Genomic DNA, 13,907 nt, shown 5'->3' on the forward strand with positions numbered 1-13,907 from the left:
GATTCACACGACAGACCATTTGCCCGCGGCCCACGCAACACGTGTTCGTGCATCACCAAATTGAGAGGCGTGCTGTCGGCCTGCGGACTGGACAACCAAGGAAGTTCAAGTGCCTCTCCCCTAGCGGGAATTAGCAACGGCCCACGAAAAGACACGCACGCTAGCTCTGGCAACCATCGCTCTTGCCAATATTTTGGCTGCCGTATTTCACTGAGTAGCATTGAGCTGGCGCGCTGTTTTGACAAGCTGCACCGCGTTTGCTACTATGACAAAGCGATCGACTGGGCTAGCAAGACAGCCCAGGCCATTGAGAAATTGGTCAGAGGGCCGCACCTGCACCATTTAATCGCAGTTATGGGTGGGGAGGAAAAACCAGCTTGACCAGCGTTGCAAAACGCTTTAAAATAATCTGGCAACAGTGGTACACTCAGCGCGTCATCTCTCTTTTGGTCCGTCGCATCCGCTTGAGTTCATTGGATCGCAGGCCAGTTTTAAGTGGGCCGCGGGCGAACGAACTGTAGTGTGAATCGGCCTTCATATAGAGTAGAGCGAGGTCCCAGTTCGTGTGGCTGGCAGCAACTCACATAGCCAAAATGACACCAAGAGTGCGATTAAATCGTTCAGTTAGGCCATTTGTTTGTGGATGGTAGGATGGAGAAGTTCATTCAATTAGTTATATTGCACTCGGCAAGTTGAGCTTTAACGACGTTAGACAAGAAGACACGTCCTCTGTCACTAAGGAGTTCACAAGGAGCACCGTGGCGAAATACAAAGCGCTGCAAAATGAACGACGCCAGTTCACAAGCTGTAGCAGCCTGAAGTGTGGCGGTTTCTGCATACCGGGTCAGGTGATTAATGGCAACGATGATCCAGCGGTTGCCAACAGCAGTGTATATGGCAGAGGGCACGTATAAATCTATGCCAACACGGTCGAAGCGGCGAGGCGGACAATGTAGTGGCTGCAACTCTTCAGCAGCGTGATGAGGCAGTTGCTTACGGCGTTGGCAGGACAGGCAGGCGCGGACGTACTCCAGGATGAAGTTATACATGCCGCGCCAGTAGTACCAGAGACGGATGCGAGTGTACGTCTTGAATACTCCCGCGTGGCCGCATTGCGGGTCAGGGTAGAAAAAAGGTGCACATTTGGGACCGGAGATGTCGGTGAATGAAGAGAAGCCATTTCCGTCCATCAGAGTTACAGTTGCACCGATAAAGCAGATCATCACAAATTGCAAAATGTGAACCTTGGCAACGAAGGGTGCGGGACGCTGGAGCCGCAGATGGGTCAGAGAGAAAGTTAGTTAGTTAGTTATATTGATTTTAATGGCGCAAAAGCAACTGAGGCTATGATGCGCCAAACACACGGTTAGAGCTTTTGTTAAAGGTTACGCTTTTTATATCTAAAGTTTGTATAAAACATTGGCTTCTCTGAGAAATTTAAAAATGCTTGAAAAATCAACCAGTGCTTGATCTCCTAAAGGTAACATGGGGTGTAGTGGGAAGTATTCATTGTACAATGTTGTGAAATATTTTTTCCTCAGTTGTTCCAGTTTTTTGCATACAATTAAAATGTGGTTTATCGTGAGTTCATCGCCACACATTTCGCAGAGAGGTTTGTCTTTTTTTGCCAGTAAGAAGTTGTGAGTAAGGTGTGTGTGTCCAATGCGTAGTCGACACAAAATAACTTCTATGAAACGCTCCTGATGTGTACATGATCTCCATTCTCCCAAAACAGGTTTTATAGAATGTAGTTTGTTGTTTGTTTGCTCGTCCCATGCAATCTGCCATTTATTCCCGAGTTTACTGTGCAGTAATTTAGAAAAATCTCTCTGTGGTATGTTAACTTGTTTTATATGGCCAATTCTAGCTTGTGCTGCGCAAGCATCTGCTCTCTCATTACCTAAAATTCCAACATGACTAGGGACCCAGCAGAATATAATGTTATGTTTTTGTTTTGTAATTTTAACTATGTTATGTATGATTTTTCCTATTATGGGTTCAGCAGCGTTTGTAGAATGCAGCGCTTTTAGCATACTCAGTGAATCGGTGTAAATGATGCTATTTTTTATGTTTTGTTTTACTATTTGTTCTACAGCTACAAAGATGGCATAACACTCCGCAGTAAATACCGATACATACTGTGGCAATCGTATCATTTTTTCATTTGTTCCTTGAATTACTGCACTTCCGACATGACTTTCTGTTTTTGAGCCATCAGTGTAAAATTCAGTATATGTGTTATATTTTTCTTGTAGTGCAAAGAACTCTTGCAGTATGTGCTCGTGTGGTATTTTCTCTTTGTTTACGTGTGTCAGTGTGAAGTCACACACCGAAGGAAGGCTGTACCATGGTGGTAGATATTCATGTCTTTGTGCAATATTAGGTAGGGCGTCCAGCACTGCTAAGTCTTCACATTTATCTTCAAAGCGCATTATTAGTGGCCTGATAAAATGTGGTTTATTATTGAATAATCTCCTAGATGGGCACTTGGTAACAATGGGATAGCAGAGATGTTTAGGGAGAGAACGGGATTTTAGGATGTATGTGCATGTTAGTGTGGCTCTTCTATCCACTAGTGTGGGCTCATTAGCTTCAACGTAAAGACTATTTACCGGGGATGTTCTATATGCTCCAGTTGATAGGCGCAAACCAAGATTATGAACAAGGTCCAGTCGTTTCAAGTAGGATGCTCTTGCCGAACCATATACCACGCACCCGTAGTCCAGCTTGGAGCGCACCAAAGAGCGATATATTTGCAATAGGCATGCTCTATCGGACCCCCACCGTTTTCGCGAGAGTACCTTTAATATATTGAGGGCTTGGGATGCTTTCTTTTTCAGGTTGTTAATGTGTGACAGAAATGTAAGTTTCTTGTCAAAAGTGACGCCTAGAAATTTATGTTCCTGTTTGACTGGCAGTGTGGTTTGATTCAAGCACAGATTGGGATCTACCTGTAGGCCTCGTCGTAATGAGAACAGAACAGCTACTGTTTTTTGAGGAGAGAACTTGAATCCATTTTTCTCTGCCCAAGCAGCCAGTTTATTTAGTGTGATTTGTATTTGTCTCTCGCAGGACAGTATGTTGGAAGAAGTGTATGCTATCTGTATGTCATCTACATAAACTGAATACATTACGGACTTAGGGATTACTTTGGCGAAAGAATTCATTTTTACTATAAAGAGTGTTGTACTTAAAATGCATCCCTGGGGTACGCCATTCTCTTGGGTGAATGTCATTGATAGAGTTGCTCCCAGACGGACTCTGAATGTGCGGTTAGTCAGGAAGTCGTTCAAGCAGTTCAGCATCCTGCCGCAGATCCCTAGCTCTGCTAGGTCATGGAGGATGCCGAACTTCCACGCGGTATCATAGGCCTTCTCCAAATCGAAGAAGACCCCGATACAGTGCTGTTTGTGGATGAACGCCTCCCGGATGGTGTTTTCTAGGCGGACAAGGTGATCAGTGGTCGAGCATGCTTTCTTAAATCCACATTGATGTAAATCTAGGAGTCGACGAGATTCAAGTGTGAAGGTCAGTCTAATGTTTACTATGCTTTCGAAAGATTTAGCGATGCAGCTGGTGAGGGCTATCGGTCTGTAATTGTTAGGAATTGTTGGTTGTTTTCCGGGTTTCAGAAAAGGTACTATTATTTCTTTCTTCCACTCCTCAGGTATATACCCAGTGGTCCATATTTTGTTAAAGAATTTCAACAATGCCTGCACGGCAGCCTCAGAGAGATGGGCAAGCATAGTGTAATGCACATTATCTGGGCCTGGTGCTGTCTTTTTACCAGAAGATAATACCCTAATCAATTCCTGGAGTGTGATGGGTTGATTGTAGTCCTCGTGCATACCTGCTGCAAATAGAAGTTTTTGTTTTTCTGCTATTGCTTTGTGCTTCTGGAACGTGCTTGTGTAATTGGACGAACTGGAAACTTCAGCAAAATGCTCACCTAGTATGTTGGCCTGTTCTTCTAATGATGTTTGTGTCCCGGGTGTACTCAACAGAGGAAGTGTGAAAGGGGTATGGTCACTACTGAATCTTCGAACCTTTTCCCACATTTTTTTTTGAGGTTATTGAGCAGTTTATTGAGGACACATATTTCTGCCACGAGGATTTCTCGGCATTTCTCCGAACGAATCGCGCTCTAGCCTTGGCCCTCTTAAAGGCAATCAAGTTCTCCGCTGTGGGATACCGACGCAGAGAGCCCCAAGCTTTATTTTGTTATTTTTTTGCCAATGTGCATTCTTGTGTCCACCATACTTTATGTTTTTTGTGTACGAGTCCTGTTGTTTGTGGTATGGCTAGTGTAGCGGCCGATATTATGCATGTAGTAAACCTTTCGTTAATTTCGTCGATGGTGAGGTCTTCACAAAATTCTTTTTCTAGTGTGGCATTAGCTGTAAAAAGTGACCAGTCGGCGAGGTGAAGTTTCCAGCGTCGTGGTCTTGTGGGGATGACTGCAGTAGACAATGAGAGGCTGATGATAATAGGTAGGTGATCACTTCCCAGAGGGTCATTTAAAACATCCCATTTAAAATCGGTAAAAAGCGATGGTGATGCGTAAGCTAAATCGAGAAAGCTCATTTTTGCCGAGCTTGGGCAACAATAAGTTGCTTTTCCTGTATTTAAAAGACAGATGTTATTTGAGAGGATAAAATCTTCGATTGTTTGCCCCCTAGAGTCGCAGCGCTCGCTTCCCCAAAAAGGGGAGTGAGCGTTAAAATCCCCAACTACCAGATATGGCTCTGGAAGTTCATCTATCAATTCTTCTAGATCATGGACTGTTAATGTAAAATGTGGAGGAATGTATACGGAACAGATTGTTAGTGTTTTATAGCTGACGATGCTGACTGCAACCGTCTCAAGTTTTGTATTGAGCTTGATTTCTCGAGCAGGGACGCCGCTTTGGACGACAATTGCGACGCCTCCTGAGAGTCGATCTGCCTGCTCGCGATCGCGTCTAAAAGTTTGATAATGTTTCAGGATATGTACATGTTGTGGACCAAGATTGGTCTCCTGAAGACATAAAACTATGGGTAACATTGACCCTAAAATATGTGTTATGTCACTATAATTCCGCATAAGTCCTCTGCAATTCCATTGAATTAAAAAAGCCATGCTTGTGTTTTTGAGAGAAAATGAAAGGGGATTTACTTATGTGGTGGGCCCGTTATGAGGGGCCTGTCTTTTTTTCGCTCACGAGAGCTGTTCCGCCGCTGTAATGGAGGCGGAGTGGGTGTTGTATCCATCACCTCAACAGAGGTGCTGGAGGACCGCGCAGTCGCAGTTGTGTTAGTTTCAGGTTTCTCCCGACGGGGGGAGGTCCTGCGGGATGCCGACCCATGGACCGGCGGTCCCTGCTTTGGCAGTGACAGGGCAGCTTTCGCTGACCCTGCCTGGGGCGTGGATGGCCCTGCCATAGGCTCGGTGGGAGCGGCCTTGGCAGGTGCCGGAGTGCTGTGTGGTGCTACGCCCCTGCGCACCACATCAGCGAAGTTTTGTTTTGCTGTGAAGGAGAATGTGTTTGTAAGCGCAAAACGCCTTCTCGCTTCTTTGAAAGAAATGTTTTCTTTTGTCTTTATGGTGATTATCTCTTTTTCTTTCTTCCAGGACGGACACGCCCTGGAGTATGCAGCATGTTCTCCTTCACAGTTTGCACAGCACAGGGCTGCGTCACATACATCAGACTGGTGATCGTTCGAGGCACATTTTGCGTAAGTTTTACGACCGCGGCAGCTCTGTGAGCCATGGCCGAACCTTTGGCAGTTGAAACACCTGCGAGGGTTTGGTATGTATGGTCTTACATTTATTTTCAAATATCCCACGTCGATTGTGTCGGGCAGGGTGCTGGTGTTGAACGTCAGGATCATGTGTTTTGTGTCTATTTCCTTGTTGTCCTTCCGGATTTTGATTCGGTGGACATCTATGACGTCTTGGTCGATGAGCCCTTCGAGCATTTCTTTTTCAGTTATGTGAAGAAAATCATTTTCCGATATTACGCCTCGGACAGTGTTTAGTGAGCGATGAGGAGTCACGGAGACCGGGATTTCCCCTATGGACGTTAGGTTGGAGAGCTTAGAATGTTGGACATTGTCACACAGTTCGAGCAATAAGTCACCGCTGGCCATTTTTGACAGCTTATAGCCAATGCCTAGGGTTTCAGTCAAGCACTTTGACACAAGGAAGGGGGATATTATTCTTGCCTGTTTATCATGTTGTTCACTGTGGATCACATGATATTTGGGGAAAGTTACTTTTCTTTTTTGAAAGAAGTTGTCTGCCTCCTTCCGCCCTCTTTTGAGAGAGCGATCAGGTTTCCAAAAGTTGGGGAGCCATAAAAAAACTGTTTTTCGGTCATGGTGCCAGCCACCCACCACGGAGTCCAACAAGGGGACGGGACAGGAACTTGATAGCAAGTCCTGCCCACGCCAGCTGTACACCTCAACTATAACCAAATATGATGCAACTCAGGGTAGTTGGTCACACAAGGTTAACCCTCGCCGCCAGGAAAAAAGGAAAAACCAAGAAGCGAGTAGGATATAGGAGAGTTGTGAGACAGAGATAGGAAAGTTAAAGATGAAGAGGAGGGCAGGAAAAGGCGACTGCCGATTCCCCCCGGTCGGGTCAGGCCGGAGGTGCCGTCTGCAGGAAGCTGGGGCCAAAGTGGTGTGTTGCCTCCGCCAAGGGGCCTTAAGGGTTTCAACGCTCGGCATCGGCTCAACCACCAGGATCCCCTTTTCCCCGGACACGGCGATGCCTCGCACGGCGAGGCGCGGGGGCTCGGGTCCGTGGTGATGCACAGTTCACCATCATCCCCTTTTGGGGTTGTCCCTGCGGATGCTCGGGAACCCGCGGTGTCGCCACTCACCGTCGCGACGCCTGCAAGCTGCAGGCGCCCCCCTGCGGGGCGGTCAGAGAGAAAGTCAAGAAGAAAGGCAATCTATTGATCTTTACGCTGCTCACAAGGCATGCCGCAGGCGGTGAGCGAACGCGCAGAGGATTCGAGGGCGGAGAGCCGGGAGAGGCTAGCAAAGCTCAGCTGGTAGTGGAGAGCGGGACAGGGCATCAACGTCCTGATGCTTGCGGCCTGACCGATATACGACAGGTGTGTTATATTCTTGTACACGGAGAGCCCATCGAACCAGGTGATCAGAGGGGCCTTTTAGCGAAGAAAGCCAACATATGGCATGGACCACGTCAAAAGGACGGCCGTAGAGAAACAGCCAAGACTTGCCAAGGGCACAGATAACGGCCAAGCACTCTTTGTCCGTCACGGAGTAGTTGGATTCGGCTTTCGTGAGGGCACGGCTGGCGTAAGCAACCACATATTCCTTGGCAGCAGTGACGGCACTGTGAGTGCATCGCACCTTTGCTTACGTCGCACCCTGTCTACTAGCAGCACATCTGTATCTTCGCCTACCACCTCTAACGGCGCCCGTGCAGCTGCCTCGAAGCCTAGTTGCCCTGAGCTGACAAAGCAGACTGCACGAAATGCAGACTACGCCCACAATCTGCGCCTGCACCCTGGTCTCCTTCACCAGCGCCTCTACCAACTTCTTGGCTGTACAAAAAGACCTTTCCCGCTCAGCCCCTCTTCTTGGCAGCAGTGACGGCCCTGTGAGTGCATCGCACCTTTACTTACGTCGCACCCTGTCTACTTGCAGCACATCTGTATCTTCGCATCTCTACTGACGCCCGTGCAGCTGCCTCGAGCTGACCCTGTCTACTTGCAGGTTAGTGTTATCACCGTCACTGCTGCCACTTTGACACCGCACTGTGTTCTTTCAGCGCTTGTGCCATTTACCTAGTGCCTTTTTGCCATGCCTACTGAAATTGAAAAGCTTCGAGGTGAGCTGAGAAAAGAATTTAGGAAAGAGATTGCAGCTATGCGGAATCCGCTAGAACGCGACTTGCGCTACGACTCAAGAGAATTAACTAAAAGTGTTGAACACTGCAGCAAAGAGCTTGATGATATGCTCGCTAAGGTTTCATCATTGGAAGAGGAAAATAAGGCATTGAAATCTGAAAATGCTGCAATGTCATCTGAATGTGAGGAACTGAAGAGGCGATGTTCTGACCTTGAGCAACGACTCATTGGTCTGGAACAGTATTCCCGAAATAAAAACATTGTGATAAAAGGACTTCCAGCACAAAGCCTGCCGAATATGTTGGAAAAAATCGGCGAAATGATCTAAGAGCCAATACTGGAAAGTTATGTTGATGTTTCCCACCGTGTTCAAACAAATAACAAGGCTAGCACGAATGTAGTTGTTCAGTTGGCCCACCCCAAGTACCCTCTTCATGTAACATTTTCAGCTATGGTGTCCGTCGGACGGTTTTTCTTCACCGCCTTCTATAGCATCAACAGTTTGAATAGCAGCACTCACTTGCATGATACTTCTAGTGAAACAAAAACAGTCGCTCCTAGTTTAATTCTTATTAGCTTTCATTCGCTTGTACTGCTTTTCGTTTTTCAAGTGAGAATGTGACAATACATTTTGGATCCCTTCCATTAAAACTATATGCCCTAACAAATCAAAACATCCACTGTTGAAAATCACCACAACATTCTGTCACCAGCACTTCTGGAGCAGATTAAAATATTGAATATTACCACTTTGGCTACCTTCTTCAGGATGTCTCATGCTAAGTATACAAAAAATAAAATCCACGCACTTAAATTAAGTCGCAGAGCTCCTTCAAATACATTATAGAGACAAGAACTTAAGCGACTCCAAAAAGTGCGCTTGGTTTTCACACTGTTTCCGGACTTGAGCCGAGCTTGTGCAGTTCAAGAGCTGGGCCAAGTAGGTCAGGTACCTCACATGGGCAATAAAAGGCCCTGCCGGCTCCAGGTCCAGGCCGATCAAATAATTACTGCTAATGCAAAGCTCTACAATGCGCACACCAACACACAGAAAAAACCAGGCGCCTGCTGCTGTACTTGACATCCCACCTTACCTTTACTTATTGCTGATATGTGGACAGTCGTTTTAGCAGCAAGCAGTGAAATTCTGCGTATATAAGCTCGAGCCGTGTAAGAGACATGACAAGAGACATCTACCTCACCAGCAATGGCAATGTGGAATTCTATCAAAGGGTCCAATAAAGCCAGTAGTGGCTCACTGCACCCACTCATGACCACTCGCACTCACTCATAAGAGGGCAATGCAAAAAACGATACGGAGCATATCAGTAGCACAAGAAGACATTGTGAAGCGGCGCAGCACATTAAAAAACCATAGCACAGACCACGTGTCAATCAGGGAGCCAATGAGGCACGAAGAGGAAAAAAGGAAAAAGTACAGTTCTTTCACCTGCACGGTTAACAATAGTGAGGCCAAGGGCAGTGCCATGAAAACGAAAGTCATGGCAGGCGAGTGTGCAACAAACACTAAAAACACTAAAGATAAGAATAAACTGTAACCATCAAACCAAAAGCAGAGTAAAAACAGGTGCCCATGAATATGAAACCTAGGAAAAGAAGTAGGCGCACTGGTCCTGCGCATAGAGGGAAGAGGAGAGCGTGCAAGAGTGAGGAAACAAAGTTTACGCACAATCCAGGCAACAGCTCTTTTTATCTGCAATGAATGACCGTGTGGTGACACACGAGTCAGCTTCCTGCTCAATGTGATACGCCTCAATCACTTCCCTTTCAATTTTGCTCTTTGGCGCTAGCAGGAACCTCGTACTCGCTAATAGAGGCCGACAGGTGTGTTAGGCTGATTACAGTGGCCTGAAAGGTGTCCTCCGGATCTCTTTTCTTTACCTTGAGGAAGTGCTCCTAAGTCCTCACGTTAAAGGGAAGCTGAAATGGAATTTAACAGAGTATACTGAGGGGCCAGTTGGTCAGACATATTATAAACAAAAACGTGGCATATGGACGGGGCGAAGAAGGGCGAAGACAGGCAACCGTCCTGTCTTCGCCCTTCTTCGCCCCGTCCATATGCCACGTTTTTGTTTATAATAAGCTGAAATGGTTTTCTGAGAATTCGAGGTTATTCAAGAATTCGAATCTATGAAGCTTCTAGGAAAAGCATGCAAAGTTTTTTTTGCACTAACATTTAAAATGGTCCCGTAATCGTCGAAGAAAACCACGGCGATGTCCAGGCTTCTCTCTGCGCTGGGGAAGTGCGAGGAAACTCGTCGCGACGTCATTATCAACGAAACTGCAGATGTCCTCTGCCTTCGCCTGCATGCTACTCTGTGTCATCTGATGTCTCCAAACAATGTTTTGTGAGCTTCACCTTCAATGGCATTGGTTTTCTTCCATGAAACAACTAGTTCTTCTCTGGAAATGTACCGCCGTCGTACGCGACGTCATTATTGGGACCTCTGCTCGCCGCTGTGCACTGCAGAGAAGCCTGAACGCCGACGCCTCTTTATTCAGTGATTAAGCCGCCATTTCAAATGGTATGGCAAAATGATTTCACAGGCTTTAACGCCATTTTTAACACATTCAGCCCTTTTAAACTCAGCGGGTTCTAAAACCTCTTCTGTTGCCCTTTAAAGCAACGTCCCATCTCGCCTATGCAGTGGTGGAATCTCTTATACTATCCCAGTTCAGCAGTTTGTGTACCAGTTTGCCTATCTCGTGCAAGCAGGCTGTCTGTCTCTTAACGATCGCACGACCCGGACATTGTACTGTACTATCTTTTTTATATTATGCGACATCTTGTGGAAGTAGGGGATGACGGCTCTCTTTTTCGTTCCTAGCCTTCTCCCAATTCAGAGGCGAGGCTATGCTTCAAAGGATAAGAGTAGGTGAAAGCTAGGAATGAAAAAGAGAAGAACCATGTGGCAGTCACTTTGTTTGGGTCGTGTTCTCCACTCCATGCAAGGTGGCAAAAATATGTGCCACCTTTAACAGACAGCCGGCTTGCACGAGACATGCGAACCGGTACACAAACTGCCGAACCGGGGCAGTGCATGAGATTCCACTAACCAGTGGAAAAGTCTACACAGATCACACGGGACGATACTTTAATGTGAGGGCTCAGAAGCACTTCCTCAAAGTAAATAACAGATCCAGAGGCCATCTTCGTCCCCTGACTGACATGTGCTCTGCGTTATGGCTTTATAATGTGCTGGATCGCTTCGCAATAAACAGTTGGTAATCAGCGCCCGTCCTGTCTTATGTGTTACTGCTGTGTCCTGTGTCATCCTTTGTGCTTCCCTTTTATGAGTCAAGTATGAACCAACTAGCCCAAACACAAATTTTAATCGCACTTATATTGACACTCACGTCCACTCCCACTTACAGACATGACTGCGAGTGAGGTGACATGAGTGTGCTGACCTATGCTCTGAAGAGACAGATTAGAAGACTGGCACCTTTAAGGTCCATCTGATTTAACTGCACTCATTGCGCCAGTTCTAGCAGTTCAAGTAGCTGCTGCTTCCAAAACAAATGGTTGCGTCATCTACCAGCCTTGGCATTCATTGTAAGCAAATTGTAGCCAGCAGCAGTGTGCCGCCCCTCTCAACGACCACCACCAACATCCAGAACCGCCTGAAGAATTTTCAAATAGCACATCGAAGCGAAGTGCTGCCATGAACCTAAATGCTGGTGCACATTGCGGCAGCAGGTACAGAACACACGAGTGTTCTTTTACTCAACACCGCTGAGGTGTGTACACGACAAGTCATATGTCAGGCGGTTTAGAAAGCAATGTGCATCATGCTGCATGCACAAGCTTGATTGTTGCAAAAGAAAGACACCAGTCTGGCACCAGTCTGTTAAGAGGTGCCAGTGAGGGCCACCGTCCCCCTCCCTTTGCGAGAGCCTATTCAGGTTGACCCCAATTAACAGGGCTTCAGTGACACTCCGTATGTGTCTGCACTGCTCTCGCCGAGGTGGGGGAAAATTTTCTCAGTTTATCACAACGTGAAAACCATTGTCTGCTTCCACGGTGGCTGCAGCTGCACGATCTCCGCGATTCCAGCACTGACCACTGAGAAAGTGCAGTTTCCAGACCTGCAGGACGTCTGCCCTTTCCTGAAACAATTGGAGCCGACCTCATGTTGCACTGATGAAACCAATGGCGAAGTGCAGCATCACGACAACCAGTTCTAAGTCAGGCATGTGGAGTGCATGCCACATTCAAAGCCAGAGATGGGAAATGGGCTTACGGCTGCTGGCTGCTGAGCTCCCTGCCTGGCTCTCCAGGTAATCGACATAGGACTCCTGCTCCTTCCACCTGCACAGGGATACACCCCGCTGTTGCTCACCCTTCGGAGTGCACTTCACAACAGGCAAAATAAGCACCACACAGTACTGCAGGTTGGGGCCGAAACTGAAAGGTAGCTACTCTGGTAGCTACCATGCCACTGAAAGCCACCGAACAATTAGTTCATACATGACAGGAGTCTCCAAAACCAAGGAGCATAGGAGATGTCTTTTTTTGTTTTAATTTGAGGCTTTCATCAATGGGAGATTAATAAACGCAGAAGAAAAAAATGGGTTTGGAACCCACCGGCAGCACACAGTTGTTTTTTTTTTCTCCTACGCTCTTCGGTTTCGGAGACTGCTGTCATATGTGTCGTAACAACACCTCTTTCCATTCCCTTATCTGCTGAATCTAACACTGTCAGGAAGCTAGCTTGATGCTACACATGTGACAATGCATTTGCAACAATTGATGGCACTTTTGCAACAGTGTTATACAGTCCACACAGGTTCCGCATATTTAGAGCACGACCCTTCACGACTTGCCTTCAGAGCTCTAATCCGTACGCACTGGCTCACCAGTGGGCCACCCTCACAAGGCGAATCCAGCTTCTCTGAACCACCAACAGGAGACAACAGCAATGATTCACAACAGCGCAGCGAACATGAACAATCTAAGCCTCCCTTTTGTCCGTGTTGCTCTCGCCCAACTTTCTTCACCTATCACGTGTGCCTTCCACAGGCTCTTTGAACTTGCACATGCAACATGTTCCACCAGTGACTGAGGAGAAGACAGACTAATCTTCAATCGAACAGGCAGATTCCAAATATGCCATTTATTTCATGTAACAAGATGTTAACGTTTTTGTCACAAGCTTTCAAGAGAATCTACTGCAGGGACTTTTCTGAAGTGCATGCCAATGGTTTTTCTAGAAAGGCATGCAATAACAGTATACAGTAAAACCTCGTTAATTCGAACTCGAGGGGGACCGGAAAATTGTTCGAATTCAGCGGAGTTTGAATTAACGAGCGGGCACTAAAAAAAGCGGCCATCACGCCCGGCAGCACGGGCCGAAGCTAAAACAGGCATATCTGAGATCGTTATCTCTTACTATGCGCTACTACAGATTTGCGGCGGGCGATTGCGCGAGTTAAAATCATAGAGCCCGAACGTCGAAGGAAATAAAGTTAACTTGTTTATGCGGCTGGAGCTAACATCAAAATGCATTCGCGTAGGCAGCAAGCTTAATGATTAAATATGACACTATGCTTCAAAAACATGTTTATTAACAGCAGATTGGCAAAGCATATCAAAGAGAAAGATAATCAATGATGCGCATTTGTTTTCGTTTTCTTTGCCGTGACTCGACAAGCATCATCTGCAACTTGCCCAACAGCTCCAACGCAGCGTCCGAATTATCATCGGCGGAGAAGTAGCGCGCAGCCAGATCGAGTGCTGACGCTGTTTCACATGCACTCGGGGGTGGCAATGGATCGTCGCCTCCGTCGGACTTGTCGTCGCTGTCAGCTGTGCTCGCCGCGCCCGAGTTGTGCGGCATCTGGTCACCGCAGGCCGCTTCAATAATCTCGGCATCGCTTAACGGCCCCGATGTCTCCACGCCGCTGTCAACGTCTACGAAACTCTGGAAGTCAACACCCTCCGATAAAGCAGCGTAGGCAGGGTGCAGCGCGACGGAGTCATCACACTGAGCATCCAGCTCTGCCGTGCTGCAGGCTT

The 13,907-nt window shown here is 47.0% G+C and overlaps 1 protein-coding gene across 1 annotated transcript in view; it reads right to left on the reverse strand.

Moving 5' to 3' along the window:
- LOC144096733 (pre-mRNA-splicing regulator WTAP-like) overlaps positions 1-13,907 on the reverse strand; it is a 181,518-nt gene that overhangs the window by 130,460 nt on the left and 37,151 nt on the right. Inside the window, 1 exon segment of the mRNA XM_077629579.1 lies at positions 12,133-12,200. Coding sequence (XP_077485705.1) covers positions 12,133-12,200 — 68 coding nt within the window.

This window comes from Amblyomma americanum, chromosome 7 (genome assembly GCF_052857255.1).
Source record: "Amblyomma americanum isolate KBUSLIRL-KWMA chromosome 7, ASM5285725v1, whole genome shotgun sequence".
Lineage (NCBI taxonomy): Eukaryota > Metazoa > Arthropoda > Arachnida > Ixodida > Ixodidae > Amblyomma > Amblyomma americanum.